At 48.9% G+C, this 23,322-nt stretch overlaps 1 protein-coding gene across 2 annotated transcripts in view; it reads right to left on the reverse strand.

Annotated features, from left to right (window-relative positions):
- MST1R (macrophage stimulating 1 receptor) overlaps positions 1-21,782 on the reverse strand; it is a 47,529-nt gene extending 25,747 nt beyond the window's left edge. For both annotated transcript variants that reach the window (XM_019547524.1, XM_019547523.1), the window contains exons 1-2: positions 21,656-21,782; positions 19,728-21,059 (exon numbers count right to left, since the gene is read on the reverse strand). In XM_019547524.1, coding sequence (XP_019403069.1) covers positions 19,728-20,954 — 1,227 coding nt within the window. In that variant the 5' untranslated portion in view covers positions 20,955-21,059; positions 21,656-21,782. The remainder of the gene's footprint in view (positions 1-19,727; positions 21,060-21,655) is intronic.
- Positions 21,783-23,322: the final 1,540 nt, after the last annotated feature.

Raw genomic sequence — 23,322 nt, forward strand, 5'->3', positions numbered from 1 at the left:
ATGGTGAATTCCAGCAGGCGATGATCGCTGTCGCCCAGGTGGTCGAGCACCCGCAGCCCCCTCACCAGGTCGTTGCCCGTGGCCAGCACCAGGTCCAACAAGGCGTCTCCCCTGCTGGGGCTGTGCACCTCCTGGGTTAGATGGAGGTCCTACATTTGGGCTAGGAACCTACGTGAGCGGTCAGACCTGGCTGACTGCTCCTCCCAGCAGATGTCTGGAAAGTTCAGGTCACCCATGATGACCACATTCTTTGACCTAGCTACCTCCGTGAGCTGACTTAAGAATTCCCAGTCTAGCTCTTCCCCTTGGTTGGGAGGTCTGTCGTAGATCCCTACCATTAAATCTCTTTCCCCTCAACTGCCTTGTATTCTAACCCAGAGCACTTCACTGTGCCCCTCCTCTGACTCTGTGCTATCTGAGAAACTTTCTTGTGAGAAAGTTTTTCCTAATATCTAACCTAAACTTCCCTTACTGCAACTTGAGACCGTTGCTCGTTCTTCTATCATCTGCCATCACTGAGAACAGTCTAGCTCCATCCTCTTTGGAACCACCCTTCAGGTAGTGGAAGGTTGCTATTAAATCTCCTCTCAATCTTCTCTTCTCCAGACTTAATAAGTCCAGTTCCCCCAGCCTCCTTTCATAAGTCATGTCCTCCAGCCCCCTCACCATTTTTGTTGCCCTCTGCTGAACTCTCTCTGATTTGTCCGCGTCCCTTCTGTTGTGTGGGGCCCAAAACTGAACGCAGTACTCCAGATGTTGCCTCACTAGTGGTGAATACAGGGGAAGAATCACTTCTCTTGATCTGCTGGCAATGCTCCTTCTTATGCAGTCCGGTATGACATTAGTCTTGTTCACAACAAGGGCACACTGTTAGCTCATATTCAGCTAACTGTCCATTGTGATCCCCAGGTCCCTTCCTGCAGAGCTGCTACTTAGCCAGTTGGTCCCCAGCCTGTACAGTGCATGAGATTGTTCCATCCTAAGTGCAAAAACATGCACCTGTCCTTGTTGAACCTCATGAGATTTCTTTTGGTCTGATCCTCCAATTTGTTGAAGTCTCTCTGAATCCTAGCCCTACTCTTCAGCATATCTACTAGTCCCCGCAGCTTGGTGTCATCCATAAATTTGGTGGCAGTGCACTCCATCCCATCTTCCAGGTCATTGATGAAGATACTGACTAAAACTGGCCCCAGGACTGACCCCTGGGGGACTCCACTTGAAACTACCTTCCAACTAGACACTGAGCCATTGATTACTACCCCTTGAGCCCAATGATCCAGCCAGTTTTCTATCCACCATACAGACCATTCATTCAAACCATACTTCCTTAGCTTGCTTGCGAGAATGTTCCGGGGGACTGGATCAAAAGCCTGGCTAAGTCAAGGTATATCACGTCCCATGCTCTTCCTTCATCCACAGAGTGAGTCATCTTATCTAGAAGGCAATCAAGTTGGTCAGACATGACTTGCCCTTGGTGAATCCACGCTGACTGATCTGAACCATCTTCTTCTCCAAGTGTTCAGAAATGGATTTATTGAGGACCTGCTCCATGATTTTTCCAGGGACTGAGGTAATGCTGCATGATCTGTAGTTCCCCAAATCCTCCTTCTTTCTTTTCTTAAAGATAAGCGCTATATTTGTCCTTTTCCAGTTGCCTGGACCTCTCCCGATAAAGATAAAGGCCAGCAGCTCTGCAATCACATGGGACAACTCCCTCAGCACCTGAAGGTGCACTGCATCCGGCCCCATGAACTTATACACATCCAGCTTTTCTAAATAGTCCCTAACCTGTTCTTTCACCACTGTTGACTGCTCACCACCTCCAAAACCTGTACTACCAGGTGCAGCAGTCTGGGAGCTGACCTTGCCTGTTAAGACCAAGGTAAAAATGTATTGAGTATTTCAACCTTTTCCTCACCATCTATCACTAGATTGTCTCCCCCATTCAGTAAGGGAGCCACATTTTCCCATGTCTTCTTCTTTCTGCTGCCATACTAGTAGAAACCCTTCTTCTTACCCTTGACATCTCTTGCTAGCTGCAACTCCAACTGTCCTTTGGCATTCCTGATTTCATCCCTGCATGCCTGAGCAATACTTGTGTACTCCTTCCTAGTTGTTTGTCTGTGTTTTCACTTCCTGTAAGTTTCATTTGTAGTATCTGACAACTTTAATAATGGCTCTCCCAGCAGTTCCTGTAATAAACATGTCCTAGGCTGCTGGCTCCTTATCCCACTACAAACACATGAAAGTTAAGCCATGCTCTCATACAGTGAGACTGCTCAGAGCTCCTAGCTAAAAGCTATCACCAGCACCCCACCCTGAAATATTGCACTAGGAATCCCATGTTGGCTTGGCAGCTATGTAGATGGGGTTCTGTGCCTTTAAATGTTCAGCCAGCTCTTTCAAAGCACATTCATCTTTGGCAGGACTGACTTGGCCCCTACCTGCACCTTCCAGCACACCGGTGGAAACATGCAAGTCAGGCAAAGTTCTCTGCCACCAAAGTCAGTGCAAGGTGGCAGGCCCCCGAATCAGGTACACAGGGTGAGGGTATGTAGCCCAGCCCCAACCAGGCTGGGTGAAGGAAGGGCACACTCCAATCTGGTTGTGCTGGGGGAGGGTCATGGCCTAGCTCTGACACACCTCACAGGGTTTGGGATTTTGGCAGTGGGGAGGCATGGCAGTACTAACCCTACTGCCCTGCTGCCAAATCTCCCAACGCATGGGGAGAACCAAAGGCCAGATTCCAAGGCTCCGCAGGCTGCAGTTGGCCTGTGGGCCTTGGGTTAAGCATCGCTGTGTTAAAGGGCTCGCTGCTGCCTGTTTAGGACAGCACGCCCAGCTAGCATGTGCCTTTACCCATGCCAGCCACTGTACTCAGGTAGAGGAAAGCCTGCCCCCAGACTCACATAGGCCAGGAAAAGACAAGACTTACTGCAGGGGAGAGGCAGTATGCTCCCTTGAGCAGAACATGGCCCAGGACCCAGAATGAGGGTCTGTTTCAAGCTTGGCCACAGAGTAGCCTGGTGGTCTTAGGGAAACTGCCTTCTTCCATGTGTCTCAGTTTCCTCATAAGTAAGACATGGACAACTAAGCTGATCTCTTTTGTAATTCACTTGAGACCTCTGGCTAAAGAGGAATGAGTTACTCATGATTTCCATTATCCCCAGCAGGCAGCAGCAGGAGAGGCTGAGGTGGCAGCGGGGGGCAAGAAATTTGGTGAGTGGGGAAGAAGATTGCAGAAAGTCTCTTGTCCCGTCCCCAGAACAATCTGACCTGGGGCCCAAAAGCAGCCCTGTAGCCTTGCCCAACCCACAGACAGATAGCAGCTGCACAGCTAGAGTGCCTCAAGCTATGACAGGCAGGATGACTGTCAGGAGAAAGGAATGGGGAGGAGCAAAGGGGAAATCTGACACTGTATCCCTCCTAAGGAGCTGTCAACACCCCCCACATCCATCTCATTTAGGGCTCCTAATGCACTTCTCACCCTCCAAGCTGACGCAAGCAGACTCCCTCCCAGACTCTGACATGCATGCTGAGGGAAACAGCTGAGCTAGCTGCTGACCAGTTGGAGCAATGCTGCAGGCCAGATCTCCCCGCCAGAACCAGCCTACAGTAACTCCAAGCTATTGCAAGTTATTGCAGCTGTGACATAAGGCCATGCATGTGCCTGTTCCGCAGATCAAGGACATGGCACCCTGTGCTCAGCTGGCACAGGAAGGGCAATGTACACGATACACACAGCCAGGGGCATAAGCAGCTGCTCAGCCTCTACCTCATGAGCAACCTTTCCACTGCTTGGTTGCTGACCAAATTACAAGCGCAGAAGGAAGCAAATGGGATGAACAGCCAACGAGACTTCCCTCTCCTGCTTCCTTCCGCAGCTTACTCTTCACCCAGGACAAGCATTCCCCTCTGCAGCTGGAGCTCATGGAAGCAAGAGGCCTCTTGGCAAGCAGCAGGGGAGAGGAATATTTAGTTAGGTTGTGTGACAAACCCCAGCTGTGCATTTTCAACCCTGCAGAAGCCTTTCCTACTCATGGGCTGGTCCCCCTGGCCCTCTACACGGAACATACCTGTGAAGATGGAGAGTACCACCATCAAACACTAAGGGTTGAGGCACAGGCAAATGAGGTAACGGGTCAAGTCAGGGATCAGGCATAGACTACTATCCAGAGGTCTGGTACAACCTGGAGACCTAGCTCTCCTGTCCTCCCTTGTATTATACAATACAATTAGACCATGTTAAGAGCACTTAAAACTTGTATGATCATACATTAAGACTCATTAACTAGCACTAAGTGTCCTTTGGGTGTTTTAAAGTTATGCCACTTCAGGCCAGGATTATCTTTAGGCTAGACTATCTATCTGGAGTTGAATTAACTTCTGGATGTTCATCTGAGACAAAACCACTAATCTGCAGTATGCCAGGAGGCCTCATTCCCAAGCATACTAGCTATCATTCAGGACTCTGTGGCCCTTGATTTACAGCTGGGAACAGCCAAGTAAACAAGTGAGTGGGGGCAGGGTGAGTGAAGATTGAGGCTAAAGGGGTAAAGGAGGTAGAGGAGCCAGGGGGTGGGGGGCATGGGGAAGGGGTGAGATGGGGTAGCATTGCCAGATGATGGACAGCAGTAATAGGGGTTGGATTCAGACATAGGGATTTAACACCAACTTTTTAAATGTAGCTGGAATCCCTACCCAGAAACCTGGGAAAGTACATTTTAACTGGGGTTCTGAAGTGAACAAACTTCCCCACTTGCAAACAACATTCAACCATAACAGGGTTCATTGCAAGGGAAAAGTGGGAACAGATACAAGCAGTCCTCGGACTTAAGACACAATTGATTCCTGAAAACCATGTCTTTAGGCAAAACATCATAACTAAGAACTAATTTTCCCGTAGGAACAATGTTATAAATGGGGGATTAGTTCCTGAACCAAGGAACCCCATTTCTTGTGTGCATGTGTGCAGTGGCCACCACTGCCATCTACCACCCTGTGCTGCTGTGCACTGCTTTTACACAGCTGGCTGCAGATCTGGCTCCATGGGTTGCTGATGGGTGCTGGCCGGGTACGTCTGGCCGTCACCTCCCCCACCCCCCGCAACGTCTCACCGCCACCCCTGCCCCACATCCGGCCAAGCATCGGAAAGTCATAACCGACTTTGGAAAGTTGAAACAGGGTGTTAATTTATAAACATTGTTGTAAGTGCCGTTCAGCATAACTCTAACATCATAAAGTCAAGGACTGCCTATACAACCTTAAGGAAAAAGCTCTGTGGCAAGGTCTGTATCTACATTTGGAAGAAAGCAGGGCATGGTAGCAGTGGTTCTCAGCCTCGTTAGGCTCCAGACACCCCTTAAAAATGCTCTTAGCTTTTACTAATTTCTTGACTACAGAAAAATAATAGAGCAGTTCTTCTGTTGCAAAGAACTCAAAGACCATGACAGGTGTTTCTGACACTATGGATTCCTAATTTAAATCTCTAGGTTAATTTTGTGAAAATGTGTAGGTGTTTGCACACCCAAACGTACTAATACTGTGTGTCACACCAGGACACCCTTAAGAGAATCTCACAGCACCCCAGGGTACCTTGGCTGAGAAACACTGTCTTAGAGACTAAGTGAATCAGAAGCCATAAACTTTTGTAAGTAACAGACTTGCAGAATCCATTCATAGCATCTGATGAACTAAACTGTTGCTTAGAAAAACTTATGCCTCTCTGAACGAGTTAGGTAGTTAATTGTGTTAATGCGAAGTCAGGCAGAAGGTGGGGCAGAGTACCACAGAAACTTTCTCCATTTTGTGTTTGTACAGCACCTAGTACATGACTGCAACTCACGGGTGCTAATGCACTGCAAATGGCACAACATGCTTTGAGGCCAGGAAATCAAATTGTCTTGTGTGGAGTCCCAATGAACAACCCAGCATCGTTGGTGAAGAAGAAATCATTTAGTAAAAAAGCAAATGGTCCAACAAAACGTAATGATGCAAATTTTATACTGAATAAATACAATAACATGCCGAATTTTGACAGACTTCAAAATAGCATCCTGCTCTTCTAAGTCTTTGCTTAGAAGCTTCCACAACAATGGCTCAAGGTCTTAGAAGACCACAGCTGGGTTAATACCACTTAACCCCTTGGCTCTTCCCAAATGAGGCCCTAAACATTGAGTTTTGCTAATGTGTTTCTGTTGGATACAGAAAAGTAAGAACACAAAACAATGCAAGCCTCCACTAGGGAGGATTTTATCGTAAATGAAAGTGGCTGAAAGCTAACCTCCCTTCAACCCCCCTGGGACATTCCATCTCCTCACTACAAGGGAAGCATTAAGCCACATTTAATACAAAATGGGTTGTGCTGGGATGACCCAAATGCACTGGGGAACACTCAATCCACACAGTTTTCTGTATCTGGATGCTCAGCTCTGGCTCAAGTACACCTGTTCTAGTATCACAGTCACACACAATGTTAAAGGACCTTTGCAGACCTTTTCCTGCTATCAGTAAAGAGAAGTTAGGAACGCCCAAAATAATGCCAGGAAATGGATCACTCAGGACGCACCCAGATTGGTAGTACTCAGGTTAGGAGGTGCATGCCGACGCCTACTAACCAAAGGCTAATAAATCCAACTCACAGCAAACACGGGTGGGGACTGGCTGAGACATGCCTGTAGGGCAGGAGAAACAGCGACTATGCTGTTTCTCTGCTGCAGGAGGAAATTCCCAAGACAAGTGTGTTCATAGCTAGGGGCAGACAAACTCAGGGCTGACCCCTCCTTAATTGTAATCTACTTAGGAGAAGCCAGGACCCCAGCATCTATTCATTCTACCTGTACACAGTCAGTCTCCATGGCCCAAGCCCCACACCTCTTCCTTCTCTCTGCTCTCATTCCATGCTGACATCTCCACCCTGATGCCACAGGTGAAGTGGTCACCTGTTGAAGTGCTTGCAGACCCTGGGTCCAGCAGCTGAAACTGAGCTTGGTCGTCCACTGAGGATAACAATTAACATTATCACCCAAATCATGCTGCAGTCCCAACATAGCCAGGTGCCATTGGAAGCACACTCTTTTTCAAGGCTTAAGACTACATGTTTCTAGAATCCCCTCTGCACTGCCAATAAGCACAAAGCCATGGGCCTGGAACTCCAATAGAGACTGCTGCATCAGCCAGGGCAGAAACACAAGGCTTTGTCCTGTAGTGCCAAGCCCACAGGCCCAGAGTAGTTAGATGTCAGTGTGATTTTCTCCAACCATAGAGTGAAATCCTGAGAATGCTAGTGGTAATTTCACAGTCCTTGGGACAAGCCCCTGTCTGGCTTACCTCAGCACTGCAGCCCAGGTGGCCAGGCAGCAATTAAAACAAGCAACACCACATGTCTGGGAAACACACTCCTGGTTGGCCTAGAGACCATGTACTCAAAATGGGCCGGGGCCCAAGGCAGAGGGGGGGCACATCCAGGCATTGGAAATGGAGTCAGATTCTCCCCCCACTGCCAGAAGACACCCAGTACTTCCCCTGACAGCCAGCATGCCCAGGGGAACAGCAGACATGTGCTCTGTAATGGAGGCAATCAGGGAAAGCCCAGACACACTCCCAGTGGCCAGCTGAAGACTGGCCATGTTCCATGGGTCCGAAAGGCCCAGGCAAACACAGGAGCCTGGAAGACTGAAGGGGATGCAAGCCTGCCTGACCCAACCAATGAGCAGCTTGGCACGGATGTGAGCCTGCTAGCCGCTGCAGACTGAGGACCACATGAGAACCTGCAGGTCAGGTGGGGCTGAGAGAGGACAGTCGAGTGGGCCCTGCGGGCACCAGACATGTAGGAACCCCAGCAGGGAGCCCCATGGACCCCGCATGCCCCACTAGCATGGCTGTGAGCCCAGGGCACACTGATGAGGAACTGACAGAGTGTCAGATCCCACTTAAATGTTGTGTGGAGCACCACAAGGCTGTGGCATACCTGGGCCATTAGTCAGACGGGAAAGAACCTGTAGCAGGAAGCTGGCTTGCCAGAAGACAATTAAGGCCAAAGTGGGGGAGAGCGAAGAGTGCATCGGGTACCCAATCCCACACACTCAGAGGTGAGCTGTTCTGAGGCAACATTGCCCTGCCCACTGCCCAGGCCAAGCTCTTTCGGTTAGGTTTCCTATTGGGATTTTTTGGGAGCAAAGGACAGGGGTGAGAATCCTATAGCACCCCTTCTTGCTGGACCCCAGTGTGATTGTGCCAAAGCGCTGCCTGGATTCATTACAACACCTGGGTGGAAAGGGGTGGGGTGTAAAGGAGGAGGAGCCCCAAAGAAGACATGCCCCATGGCCCTAAAGGAACCACTGAGCACCACCTCCCAAGGTATACCAGGGAAAAACAAAGTCATGGTGGGTGAGTAGGCTCAGGTGCAATGCAGACCAAGGCAGCAGGGCACACCCACAGTCCTCCAACAAGGGAGCAGGCACAGGATGGGCACCAGTAGGGCAGATCCAAGCAAAGTGTGTCAGCTCTCTCCTACACCAAACTCCGCCTGTGTGGTACCTTCTCTCCTGGGGCTCTACTGCAGTTGTAGGTAAGAGTGACCAAGGACAGAAATCAGAGTAGTGAGATTCTTCACTGGTCAATAGACCATGACTAACTTGGGTCGAACTCAAAGGTGCAATCACAGAACAAGCTATTTTTGTCCCCTCAGGATTTCAGTGAAGGTGGGCTCCAGTCTCAACCCAAAACTCCAACAGGCTTTATGTAAGGGGAGACATCCACACTCTCATGAGAAATTTTTCTCCTGCTTCATGCTTCTAAAACCTTCCCCCAAGCTAACATGGTCAATGGAGTGAAAGGTTTGTGCATCTCTTCCAATTCACCCATTAATGACTTTAAATGCCAATGGTCTTTCTGCTCTCATCAACTTGTGTAGCAGGCATTTGTATGTCACTTCAATGTCACTGAAAAGCCACTGCCCACCATTGCCTCTTAGTGTACACTGCAATCTGGAAATTAGGCAGTGTAGCCAATTTAGTATGGCCCGAGTACTTGATAAGATGCACACCTGAGAAAGAGAAAAAAAATCACAGCCAAGCAGTCTGAGATCTGGGGTAGAGGCACTTCTCAATATACATGGTCAATTAAAAGCTGGCACAACCCAGGGAATTGGCACTGCAACCTCAAAGGAGGCCCTCACCTTGAAAAGAACAGTGGATTCAAACCAGGAAAGACAGGATCATAAATTCCTTGTGACTAATCATGTTTCTGTGCACAAATCACCCAGAGAACTGTGATATGAATACTCAGAGGGGAGGGATCAGAAACAACAAATGCTCAGCAAGCTCCATGCCCTGTCTGCATTTGAACTAGGCAGGTTTGTTACCTGCACTTCCTCTAACCTTGCTCTCAGCACCTGCTCATTCTGCTTGTCATTTGGGTATCTCTAGAGCTTCTACAGTAAGATGCACCTTACTGCTGCCAGAGGGTATAGGATAGTGAAACCGGAGCAGGCAATGAGCAAGGACCTTACTGGTGCCTCCAAGGGCTGAAGCAACCGAGCACAGAGATGCCCATCTGGCAGCACCAAAGTTACATAACTGAATGTGTGGCTGAGGTTAGGGAGACTCATTTGACTGCCATCCTCAATCTTATATACTATAGGAGCTGAGTATCTCCTACCTCCACTACAACACTGGTTACACCGTACCCGTGGCTATCAGGGAGGATGCTACCAGTCTTGACATTGAGCCAGGGGTGTCCTTAGAGACTCACATTATTAATACCCCTTCTGTAAAGAAGTGTCTTTACAAAGGGAACAGTTTCCCTCTTGTCCTTAGCAGAAGCTGATAAGCAAACATCATACATGCTGAGGCTAAATAATTAATTCAAGAAGGAAACACATTGGTTGGGCTAGCTGGAACAACCCACATTGGACTGATCCAACCCATAGCCACAATTCAGAGCTGCTGGATAGAGTAGGGCAGGCAATGACTCTCCTGTGACTTGACAAATTCTCTCACCTCATGAAAGGATAAAAATGAGACCTTTTGAAATCTTCTACAAAAGAGCAATTGAGAAAGGCCCTTGCCCACCCCCCAGAGAGCCAACAGCCTGGCAGGAGTGAGGGGGCCACTCAACTAGGATGTAGGACACCCAGGTTCAAGTCAGTAATCCTTCTCTTTCAGGCCACACTTGAAACTCAGTCTGCTCCATTCCTGGCAGATGCCTTTACCGTTAGATTGTAGTCAACTCATAATTTTCACTCCTACAAAAGGATCAGTTTCAGCAGGTGAGACGGGGAGACTGAACTCACTCTCTAGACCAGGATTCCTGATATTCCCCTGGGGTGTGGGAGTCTACCCTGCTCTGTCATTCTCCCCACTCCAAGGTGAGTGCTCTCACCACTGGGACAGAATCTGTTTTTTTTCCTCAACCATTTATACAAAGTGGAACAGCTTCACAAGGAGACTCTGAGCAGGCCTGTCCCCAGAAAGTCAATGTAGAGCTGGTGAAAGAACAGAACAGCTAGAGAGGCTGGATATCTATAAGTCAGCAGGACCAGATAAACTCCATCTGAGAGTGCTGAGTGAACTAGCTGAAGTCATCGCAGGACTGCTGGCAACCTCTTTGAGAAGTCGCTGCTCTCAGGAGAGGTCCCAGAAAACTGGAAAAGGGCCAATGTTGTGCTCATCTGCAAGAAGGGGAGGAGAGAGGACCCAGGGAACTGCAGGCCAATCAGCCTGACCTCAATCCCCAGAAAAATCCTCAAAAAATTTCTCAAGGAGTCCATATACAACAAATTAGTAGAAAGCAAAATTCTGAATGATAGCCAGCATGGTTTTGTTATAAGTAAGTCATGTCTGACTAACCTTATCTCCTTCTGCGACAAGATTACTCACCACCTGGATAAGGGAGATGAAGTCAACATCATTTACTTGGACTTTAGGAAGGCCTTTGACTTGGTGTCCCATAAGGCTCAACAGGTAAAACCAGGGGACTATGGGCTCAACAATTCAGCAGTCAAATGGGTGGGAAACTGGCTGCAAGGTCGCACCCAGAGTACTAAGGACGGATCTGTGTTGACCTGGCAGAAGGTAGCCAGTGGGGTCCACCAGGGTCTGGCACTTCGACCAGTGCTTTTCAGTATCTTCACCAATGATCTGGATGCAGGGATGAAAAGCACACTGGCAAAGTTCGCCGATGACACTAAGCTGTGGGGAAGTGCGGCCACACATCAGGGTAGGATGACTGTGAGGGAGCGGGGCCTAGGGGCGGCCGTGAACTCCCTAGCGCCCCCTACCGTCACGTTAGGGTGAATGTAGCACCCTCAGAATCTCGCCCGCCACGACTTTGATGACCAATAAGTTGTATGGGAGGCTGCCTTTGTTCCCCAGTTGACGGTACTGGTGTTCCTGTCCCTACTCCTAAATGGGGTATCTATATGTGCCCCGCCTTAAGGGCTATGCGTGCCTCCAAACCTCCCCTTCAGCATGCCCCAAGCCTCGCAGCTGTTCTGGGGGACGTTTGTATAGTCCCCCGCCCCTCGGGTGCCCTCGTTCTCTCTCTCGGGCACCCTGGGCTCCTCGCCCACCTGGCGCCCCCTTGGGCCGGGCTCCTATCTCCAGCCCGTTCCCTGTGCCCTGGGCCTGTCTCGTTGGCGTCCAGCTAATCGCTGGCACCCCCTGGGTCCAGCTTGCTACCGCCGCCTAATACCGGCACCCTTGGGCCGGCTCGCTACCGCTGCCCCGATGCCGGCGCCTTTGGGCCGGGTTCTGACCGGCATCCGGCTAAGCGCTGGCACTCCCTGGGTCCAGCTTGCTATTGCCGCCTAATACCGGCGCCCTTGGGCCAGCTCGCTACCGCCGCCCTGATGCCGGCGCCCTTGGGCCGGGTTCTCGCCAGTGTCCGGCTAATTGCTGGCGCCCCCTGGGTCTGGCTCGCTATCGCCGCCCTGTTCTGCCCTGCTCTGGGGCCTTACCCTCTCTAGGGCTGACACCGCACGCCTCGCGCTCCATCTCTGCCCCACTCTGGGGCCTTGCACTCTCTAGGGCTGACACCACGCACCTCGCGCTCCATCTGCCCCACTGGGCAAAACACCGCCCTTATGGGCTGGGGTCTGCAACCCCGCACACCGCGCCTCTCTGGCGCAATACGGTGCCACTCCGGCACCGGCAATAGTGCCCCGCCGGCACTGTGCCCCTACTGGGCACCGGGAACCCCCAAGCTGCTGGGGAGCCCCCGTGAGGCCTCCTCGCTCCCCTACAGCCTCACCCGGTCCTCCGGTGCAAACTGTAACATAAGCTCAAGCCATCTGGCTGTAACATAAACACAGAGGTTCCGTACTCCAAACCATAACTCCAAGCCACGCCAGGGCTCTCAGTCCTACCTCCCTTCAGGGCAATCTTGTTCCCCGCATCATCGCAGCTGGTTAGTGTGGTAAGGCTGCGACCACTTAACTCAGACCACTCAGCTCGAGCCACCGAGCTCCTGCTCCTGAGGCAGCCAGAAGGGAACTGTGAGGCAGGCTCCGGCCTAAGCTGTTTATAAAGGCCTGGCCCTGCCCCCTTCTGGCCACGTGACCCGCCTGGTTGCCCTGGTAACCGGCACCTGAGCTGCCAGGGTGATTGGCAGCTCTGCCAATCACCCTCACAGTCACGGGGCACTTACGTGACTCCGTGACAATGACGATGCAAGTGGACCTAGACAGATTAGTTAGATGGGTGGACTAGAACAAGAAGCTGTTCAACACTGAGAAGTGTAAAGTTATCCACCTGGGGAGGAAAATCTGCAACAGACTTACAGGCTTGGTGGTGTTACGCTAGCTAGCACCATGTCCAAAACAGGCCTGGGAGTCATAACAGACCATAAAATGAATATGAGTCACCAATGTGATGTTACAGTTAGCAGAGAAAACAAAAAGCTGGTTTTAATCAACCGATGCATCTCAAGCAACGCTAAGGAAGTTATTGTCCCACTGTACTTGGCATTGATGAGGTCAGGCCATAGCTGAAGTACTGCGCCCAGTTCTGGGTGCCAGAAGCTTGAGAGAGTCCAGAGAAGAGCCACTCGTATAATTAGAGGCCTGAAGAGCAAGCCATATAAGGAAAGGCTGACAGATATGGGACTGCACAGCCTGGAAAAGAGAAGACTTAAGGGGGATTTGGTGGCAGATTATAAATATATCCAGGGTGAGGATCAGGGGCTGGGCAAACAACTCTTCACCAAAACACCCCAGGGGAAAACCAGGAGTTACAGTAAGAAACTCCTAGAAGAAAGTTGCAGATTGGATAAGGATAAAGTTTCAGATTGGATAAGGATAAAGATCCCTACCCTACAGATCTTCAAAAGAAGACTGGGCACACATCTTGCTGGGTTCATTTGACCCCAGCAGTCTTTCCTGCCCAGAGCAGGAAGGCTGGACCCAATGATCTCACGAGGTCTCTTCCAGCCCTAAACTTCTGTGAATCTGTAACGGTCAACAGCCTAGGTTTGGGCACTTGCCTGGGATGCAGAAGACAGGCTGCTGGCTAGCCTAGAGGGTGGGGCAGAGGGACATGGGTCTCTCTCTGGCTTTGGCTAGGAAATCCATGCCGGTTCCAAGAGCTTATCCCCAGTGTAAGCCTTATTGAAATTGGTTTGCTTCCATAAAAAGTGTAGGTATTGATGAGTCAGTATTTCTGTGCTGTTCTGACCTGGGGCACTTCCTTCTCCCTTTTAGTACCTGGCCTGACTTAGGCAACACCCCTTCACACATGCCTAGACTCAGGGTGGCACTCAGCCCTAGGCATCCTGAGGTCCGGGCTCCACACAGCACTCAGCTGGGATTGTTAGCTGCCTCATCCTCAACCCATCCAGCTAAGTCTGTTTTGGAATTTGGATTTAGGGACCTTAGCACAAAGAGCTGATAAAAGCAACAGGGATGTCAGGGCAAGCCAGCAGTAGGAAAGACTTGTTTACCACAGCAGGGAGTTGTCCACTGGGATCTGCTGTATATTATCAAGGATACAGAAAGAGAAGAGGAGACCACTGAGGTTCACCACTGCCTCACGCTCTATAGCTAAAGGACATGGCTATGCCAACCTGATCCTACGCCAGCACAACTGTAAGAAACCCAGGCTTTGCAGCCATGCAGTCAGGTTGCTGGTTTCACAGAGCAACCTGCAGGTTAACTTGTTTATTTATTCTCCCTTGCAAACCTGAAGGGATTTCCAGACCCTGAACTGAAGAACAAACACATGCTAATCCAGGAAACACTTGAGTGGTTGGTGGCCTTTGTATTGGGAGTGTTTCCTACAGGAAGTTGCACCAACCTTACTGATTGCTTCAGTCTTTAAATAAATGCCACTCCCTTTCTGTTCCATGCTTCATATCCTAGGGGATTTTCAATTTTATCTAACCCTGAGCAATGCTGCCAACACCCAAGAGCACAAAGGAGACTCCTCACTGAATAAATCCGAGTCTTTCTGGCAGGTACTGTTCAGACACACCCAAGATCCATCACACTAGCAGCCCATAAAGTAGGGTCATGACCAGGGATCCTAGTTTTCAGGGGGGCAGGGGAGCAGGAAAATCGCCATTTAAAAAACAGAAAAATCCACATTTTTCTGTGACCTACCAAGCATGGCAGCATCCTACAGTGAGAGGTGCCATTGCTGCTCTCTTCTTTTTACTGCAGGTTTTGCCTCTCAGCCAATCAGCAGGAGTGGGGAGAGAAGGTATGTTGCTGATTGGCCAAGAGGCAAAAACTGCGGTAAAAAGAAGAGACCAGCAATACTGCTGCGTGCTGCGAGATGCCACTCGCCATGGGACACCTCCATGCTTTTGGTACTTGCGGAAAACCACGTATTCTGTAGTTTTCTCCCAACCCCACCATTAACATGAGTGTCCATAATTCACAAGGGTCAAGGACCCCCCTTGCTTCAGCAGTTCAGTGTTGACCATCTCTGTGCCAACTTTTACCTCAAGATAAGTGAAAGGTAAAATGGAACAACTTAGCCATATCTCATTCTGGGGTAAACTGCTCCATGTTTGCTTTTACTTATGCGGCGTAATTACCGATGCAGGGACAATTACGGTAATATGGGGGGGAGGGGTGTCTTATGAAATTATTAGGAACCCATCCGTTTAATGCACATCCATTGTGGGACCAGAAAGTGACATTGCCACAAGGTGGAACTGAACTGAAGAACAAGCACCTGGATCAAAACGGGGCAAGGACCAATCCAGATGCCCATGTTCACTAGGGCAGAACAGAACCAATGAAAGGAGGTCACATACTCACCTCCTGCTCAAGGCAAGATTATCCCTGTCTAAATCACCTCATTCGAGTAGTTGTCTAACCTGCACCTAAAAACTTCCAAGGACAGAAAAATCTACAACCTCTCAAAATAATCTGTTCAAATACTTAACTACACTCATAAAGAGAAAGTTATTCCTAATCTCCCACCTAAATCTCCTCTGTTGCAAGTTCAACCCATTACTCCTTGCCCTGTCCCTTGTGGACAAAATGATTTTAAAAAACAAAACAAAACACCCCAAAGAACAACTGAACATCATCCTCTTCTTTGTAACAATCCTTTTTGTAGTGGGAGTGTGTAATCAAATCACCCCTCAAGGCTTTTCTCCAGACTCAACAATCCCAATTCTTCCAGAAGCCCATGGCTCTGTCAAATTTTCCATGCAGAATTCAGCATAACCAGTGCAAAAGAACATGCCAAGAGCTGCAGGGAAACATGTTGCTCATTCCCAAAGCCTGGGGTAAGACATCTCCTGGGCATGTTTCATACTGTCATTTAAGAGCAGAACAGGCTGGACTTTGTGCAGTGACAGTAGACCCAGCCTCAGAAGTCTTGCTCGTCTCCCAAGCAGTGCCTGGGTAAAGTTTTAAGCAGATCTGCCCTCTAGAACTGCACTAGATATTTGTGTAGCAATGTCTTTTCTGTCCCTTCTTTGAGGGCTTAACATATATTAGGGTCCCAGCCAGTTCCCCAGTAGGATGGAAGGGACCCAAGCAGGAGCCTCTCTGTGCCATTCTTGCATCCCTTCTACACTCAAATTCCTCTTTCTGCCAAGGACTCACCCACTACCACTTCATTACAGTCAAATACACATGGGCTTCCTGTGAGCCTCACAGAGGCATTCTGCTGGGCACTCTTCTCCAGCACTTCTTCCTCTCACTGAAGAAATCTGCCCTAGAGTCAGACAGAGTCTATGTAACAAAATGGGAGGGAAATGAGTCAGTCCCCTTGTGCAATCTTCTGGCACCTGGCTGCTGGATTCCAGAAGCAGCTCCATCCACTTGCTTTACAACACACTATTTGCTTTGTTTGTGCAGACTAAGGAGACTGGTACGAACACCCAATGCTATCAAGTCTCAACCTGTTTCCAGGATCAACTCCCACTAGAAAATGCCTAGCTGTTCCAACCATGCAGAGCAAGGTGGTAGCAAGAATCAAGCTCTTTGGCCACATACCAATACAGCGTGGCTCAGAATGTTAAACTGCTGAACTTCCCTCAAAACTGGGATGCTGGCCTGACTGAGTCCCTCCCCACTGCAAGACCACACACCAAAGTGCCCCCTTGTGGTGAGCACTGCCTAGCCAGACCAAAGGGATTCCCAGGAACTCCCATGAAGTCCCAGGGACTCACATTTCAAAAGTCTGCACACAAAGCTTTGAGCATGTACCAGCTGGCATATACCCAGCACACAGACCGCAGTGCCCAAAATGAGTGGTTAAACTTCTTACTTGCATAACTCCAGAAAAAAATAAAGCCAAGAGAAGTGGGGGCCAGAAGGGAGCCACAGCAGCACATTAGTAGAATGAAGGAAATGACAAATAAGACAAGATTCATCCCTTCTGACAGATTGTTACCAGCCTATGGGTACACAAAAGACAGCAAGAACTAACAGCCATTAGCATGAACTGGGTGGGCACATGACTGGCTTTGCCCTCAACATCAGTTTGTCATCTAGAGTACATTTTTATGACAATTTTCTACTGTCCTGGGTTCACAGGCAGAGAGGTACTCAAAAGTACAAGGAATGAGCCAAGAGTTGGTAAAATTCTCTTAATAAAGCAATAGCCAAGGCATCATAAAGGGGATACAGGGAAACATGGACTGGAGTGCTGGCCAGAGGGTTGGAGTCAGGCAGTCACAGATTCTAATCCTGGTCTTGACAATGACTTACTGAATGGGTCCTAGGAAAGTCAGATCCATGCCTTCCACCTCAGCTTTCCCCTTCTGGTACTTACTCAGGCTTTGGGAGGACTTGTCAATGATCTTGTAAGGCATTTAACATGCAAAGTGCTATTTTAATGCCAAGCACTGGGGACTTGCTAATACAGTAGACTGGGACCCTCTCAGAAAAATAAAAGCAGCAGGGAGAGGGCACAATTATATGCTAAAACCCTGCCAGGCAGTGATGAAACTGAAGAGCTTGTGCAATCCCAGCTCATGTATACTTAATTGTGTAGAACAATATTAAACCAAACCTCAACAGCAGGGGGTGGAGCTTGGACAGAAGAGAAGGATTTAGGCCTGGAAAACTATAAGGTGGAAAGAAAGCCACTCCAGTATACCATAAAATGCAAGCATGCTCATTGGCCAGAAGTCTTACTGTAAGTTCACCCTTCACAGGAGTGAGTGTGCTGTGCAACAAGCTCAGTTCAGAGACACTGTAATGCTAGATAATCATTAGAGAGTCTGCTGCAACAGGAACACCACTTTATACTTCCTCTGTGCTAACTAGAGATGGGTAAATTATTAATTAATCTTTTATTCAGCCACCCAAGAGAAACAAATCAGAAGAAATTCATTCTGAGTGCAACAAAGCCTTTTGCTTCATTTTTAGGTATTATTTTAACCATTTTTTAAAAAAAACAAATCAAGCCAATTATCAATATTTCAAAACAGGAAACCAAAATATTTCATTCAAAAACTGGTTAAAACAATATGCTTCAAGTTTTGCAGAATTTTCTCTTCTCATTTATTCATCCAAAATATTTTGCTTAATTCAGCGTAAACTCATCAATATTTCAGGAGACCCCAAATCACATGTTTTGCAAATAAACTATTCAGTCCCAAACTTTTGCAGTGCTTCAGCACTCATCACACTTCTGCATGTGGATACTTATTGTGGCCTTTACAGTCTGCCAACCCAGGCTGGATTTTCTACAAGGAAAAAGGCTCTGAGGAGATCTCAGGAACTTCAAATTACTAAACACTAGGGACAGACATTACACATAAACCAGTTTAAGTGATCAGAAACTGGTTTAAACTTTGAACAGAACAGACATTTCAGTGCACATAAACCAGTTTGAAAATGGCTGAAACCAGTTTGAGATAAACCTGGTTGCATGTAGTTTCAGATTTAACTGATTTGGGACATTTGCAATGTCTATTCCAGACCCCTTCCTGGTTTAACTTAAACCAGAGTCCTACAGCATCCCAGATGCTTTGCAGCCCTGGGCGGGGTTCACTACTGAAGCCTGCCTGGCTTCCCCTTACCCCACTCCCACCACCCTGCTCATGCAGGGATTTCCCCCATCCCTCTCCCATAGCACAGACCGCAGCCAGCATGTGGTATGCTAGCTAATGCTGAGAGGTGAAGACAGGACAAAGGCAGGTAAGTCAGTGTCCACTTAGGGCTTTCTGGAGCTAATCAACAGGTCACCTGGTAATGTTCCTCCCTTTCTTCCTTAGAAAAAGTTGTTTAAGAAAAGCTTGAACTAATGAGGGAGGGTTTTGTTTGCTTGTTGATAACACAGCATTTAGCACCTCAACTTCCAGCTGGCTCCCTCCCTGGACAGGAGCCTCAAGGGGGGAAACTCCTCCCTAATCAGAGTGTCCTGCCAGGGCCTGGACACATCCCCACCTCAGCTCAGCCCTGTAGAAGGGAAAGGAGGGCTGCTCTAATGCCCCCCAAGCTTCGAGCCTGAGCCATCTCAGACATGTGCCTACATTTATTCAGTCCAGAGGGCATTCTGTACAGTTGCAAACTGGTTCAGCCTAGCCACATTAAATTAACCTGCAAAGGCTGAATCAATTCAGGCTCAGGATTTTTCAGTGTCTGTCCCTAGCCCAGAAAAGTCTCTCACTGAAACTGCAGCATGTGCCAAGCCAGGAAACAGGGTGTCTATCTCAGAAAGTGTAGCTGGACAGTTCTATGCTCTGGATGGCAGCAACACATGAGATAGTGGCAGTGGCTGAGTTGCTAATGCCAGTGGCAGTGCAGAGCTGGCAGAGGGGGTGGCTGCTATTTTTGTGCCCCCCTTAAATCAGCACTCAAGGCTGGTAAAAATGTGTCCCATCCACTCCATCCTGCTCTATGTGCACCACATTCCAAAAAATATCATGTAGCTACTGTTGGCGTAGCAAAGGACAAGCCTTGAGCTGCTGCTTATCAACCTGAGAGTCACTGGGTGCACCTCTAAACCAGGTACATGATAACTTTCAACCTGTGGTGTGCACAGAATGGGAACGAGAGGGCAGGGCATGTTTTCCTCATGGCGCTTCCTAGCATTGTCTAATGCAGTGTAGGTGCCCTTACAAAGACCAAGCTACAGGAAGGAGCAGGGACCCACTAACCAAACTGCTAAGCCTCAGAAGCTGAAGCTCAGTTTGGGTTGTAGGGATGAGTTGCAAATGGTGATGGCTATTCTATCCCAGATGGCCCACTTCCAAGAAACCCCTTTCTTAAAGAGGAACCAGGGTAAGGCAAAGGGCACTATTCACGGGGGACTCACGCTGTGCAGGCAGTACTCTTTTTCCTGGTAAAAAGTCAGGCCTCGTAAGATATCATGCTTGTCAGAGGCACAGCATTTGTTCATCCCATCCTCGATGGCCTGGTTGATCATGCGTACTGGGAAGATGCACACTGCTGAATATTTCTGCGGCATCGCATTCTCTACTTCACTTTCAGCAAAGGTACCAAACAAGACCAGGTCTGTATCACTGATGCTAATTTCATGAGCCAGTTTGGAACCTGCCTCAGTGGCATAAGCAGCTTGCAGGACATTGAAAGCCACATCACGTTTGTATACCCGACCTGCTGAGCTCCTCTTCCGCCTCCGTTTAGACTCAAAACGGCAATCCAGTATCAACTCACGGTAGTGCTGCATGTCATGCTCATCAGCTCTCAGCCGCACTATCCTCGTGTGGTATGCCTTGGATGTGGGATTTTCCTTTTGAACTGTCAGGAAATAGACAAAGGCCTGGTCCCTGAATGCATATACGTAGTCAATGGGATAAGTGTCTTGGTATTCAGGCCTCACAGTTAGGGAGTGGAAGTCAGGGGAGAACCCATCTGAAGTGCCCTTTGGTCTACGGACAGACACTGATTTGGGATTGTATTTCTCAGCTATGCTGCTGTTGATGGTGGAGGCAATGTAGAAGTAGGAAACATGGGAGTCTTCAGAAATCAGAACCCTAGTCCCCAAGGGACTGGCCACACAGTCAGGGCATTTCAAAGGGTTGTTCTGCTGTTTTCCATACAAGCAGTGAGAGACTTTAACCAGAACTAAGCTGTCCTGGGTTTCCAGTTCATGCTGGAAACACAGGCCATGTTGGGAAGTCCCACAGCTGTAAAGCCATGGTTCAGATGGGTCCAGCACCAAAACTACATTATCCGTGTCTTCAGGCTGCAGAGCACCTGCTGTCCCTGGGCAAAGAGCACAGATCTTACATTGATCACTGCCCATGGGGCCAGTCACAATGACATCCAGAGTTGCCAGCTCTGGGCTCAACACATAGATCTTATTCCGTACTGCCACAAAGATGGCACTTGCACCACTTGGATCCTCATAGGTGACAATATTCTGGATGGGGCTGTCAGTGATGAAGTTGGGTAGCTTGTACTCCACCGTGTAGTTCCTCATAGCATTGTAAGAGATCCGTGGGCATTCCCATGTACTACAAAAAACTCCGGGGAGATCAAACTCCAGGAAAAGACAAACAAGGAACAAAAGCCCCATGCTAGGGAATTCCTATCCCAGATACTTGGATCCAGATGTTAGGTCAGTTCCTCAACTCTGAGTGGGCCTGCAATCCATTTAGGATGAGTCAGCATTGTATTACAACTGAAAGAGAGAGAGAGAAAGATAACGAGTGCATTATGCTGCACCAGTAAAAAGATGTCACATCCTACACTTGAGTTTTAATAAGAAAGCATTTGCCAAGAGAACACCACTTTGACCTTAGGAAAGGCTCTGGGATCCTCTCCAGACCTTCCCATGGTGAAATGATCTTCTCTTAAATAGCCACTGTGCTTCCCAGGCACCAAGAGTGGTTAGTAGGCCTCATCCACTTGAGGAAGGTAGGGAGAGAGCAAAATGAGAGGATTATTACTGAAGGTTGAGGAAAATTGCTGTCCTCACACTGTCCTTGTGTGTCACCACTCTCTTGAGAGCCAGAGCCATAGTAACCTGGGGCAGAGTTACTTATCCCACAGCAGTGATCTAGCCCAGATCACAGGTAGCAGGACAGGGTAACTCCCTGTATGGACCACTAGACATATGCATGGAGTTGGACAGGGTTTGAGCACTAGGCATGTTGAAAAAGTCTAGTTTTGTTTTAACTAGCCACAGTGTTCGGATTTAAAAGCTCTTAGATGTCAGGCAGGTGCCCGCCTTTGGGGTGGAGGATTAAACTGCATCTGAACAAACACTGCACATACCTTTCTTCCAGAATCCCTTCCAAGTCTCCCAGGCAGAAATCCATAGTTGGCAAACAGAACTTGTTCCATCCCTTTAATCTAGATCTTCACTATTCAACTTGTTTTATTTTAGAGGGTTTACTGCAGCACCCCACAACCATTTCTCTGATGGACTCCCTATTGCTAACTCAGTCCCCACTGCAATGAGCTGAAGCCAGAGAGATTGAAAGAGGTCAGAGGAAGAAGTCCATCCCTTTGTCAGGAGGTTGGAAAGCTAATCATTTCACCCAGAGGTTACCCTGGTACAGGCTCAGTCTGTCTCTAGATACGGAAGGACTGAGACTCATCACAAACATCCTCCTTACCCTTCTCACAGTCTTTCCAAAACCATTTGGGTAGGACCCTCTGTGGGGAAAGAACCACAGATCACTGGAGTGCAGAACAGAATCTGAGCCAGACTAGAGAGCACCTCCTTTCCTCATAGGTTAATAACAAAGAGAGATCAGGAGGCAAAACTTCCTGCCTTAAATCATTCTCAGACACAGCCCATAAAATTATGTTCCTTCTTTATAAAGCACCTGTCCCTTTTGAACCACTCGCTCTCTGAAAACAGATGTCAACAAATTTCAGACAGGACCTAGACTTGGGGGAAACAGCAGGCTTTCATTTCTTTCTAATAAACTTAAGTATATTCTGAAAACATTAGGATCACAGTTCCAAAACCTTAGTAGCCACACTCAGATGTGTCCTCTGGCATGATCTGTGTTTATTCCACTGGCCACTGATAGAGCTAAGTCATTCTTTCTGTGCCTGCCTTTAACGGCATCAGGCACTTTGTCTATATGGGAAAGCTTTACTGACTATAATAGCCTAGCCATATCAGGACAACACCCATGTGGATACACCTGTCCTGGTATAAAAATGTCTTTTATGTGTTTAGTTTAAATGTCTTTGCAACAACATAAGCTAAACTGGCAAAAATTACAACACTTGCACACACTTCTGCTCTCAGGATGCGTCCCCATGGGAGTCATTCCACTATAATGGTTTAATCTCACAGTTTTACTTATACTGGCCTAACTGTCCTGTGCAGCAAGGCCTCAGGAAAATCTGCCTTTAAATAAAGTGGCCCTAACACAGGGAAGTTCCTCTGTGCCATCTACACACATATTTCACCACAGTGATTACAGGGGTGCTCATGATCTAGAGTACGTTGCTGGGCTGGCTCTTCGCCTGCATTGTGCACCACCTGTTCTGCTCTGAGGCTCACCTGAACACAACCAGTGATCACAGAGGTGGGGAGGCAGACTGGACAGCGAGGGAGTAGTCCTTCCCTATCTGCTGAGATATGGAGAAGCACAAGGGGATTTCTGCCCCAGAGGGGTGGGGATGCTCTGGGCAAAAAGGGCTCAGGTAGGAACCAGGTCCAGGCCTGGCTCTTAGTGCCTGAGCAGGTGAAGGCGGACGTGAAGCAGCTGCTGGGGGCGGCAGGGGCTGTCCTCAGCCCAGTCCCAATCGCACGCACAGGGGAGCAGGTGAGAGAGGTGCCCACGCCCTGGCCCCGCCGGTCGGGCTGGACGTGGCAGCGGGCGCAGCGGCGGTGCGCGCTCCTCAGCCCTGCCGCTCGCCCCGGAGCACCCGCTCGCGGCGCCCGCAGCCCGTCTCCTGCCCGCTGCCTCGGCCCCGGT

Source organism: Crocodylus porosus, unplaced genomic scaffold (genome assembly GCF_001723895.1).
Source record: "Crocodylus porosus isolate Cpor-Errol unplaced genomic scaffold, CroPor_comp1, whole genome shotgun sequence".
NCBI classification, from domain to species: Eukaryota; Metazoa; Chordata; order Crocodylia; family Crocodylidae; genus Crocodylus; species Crocodylus porosus.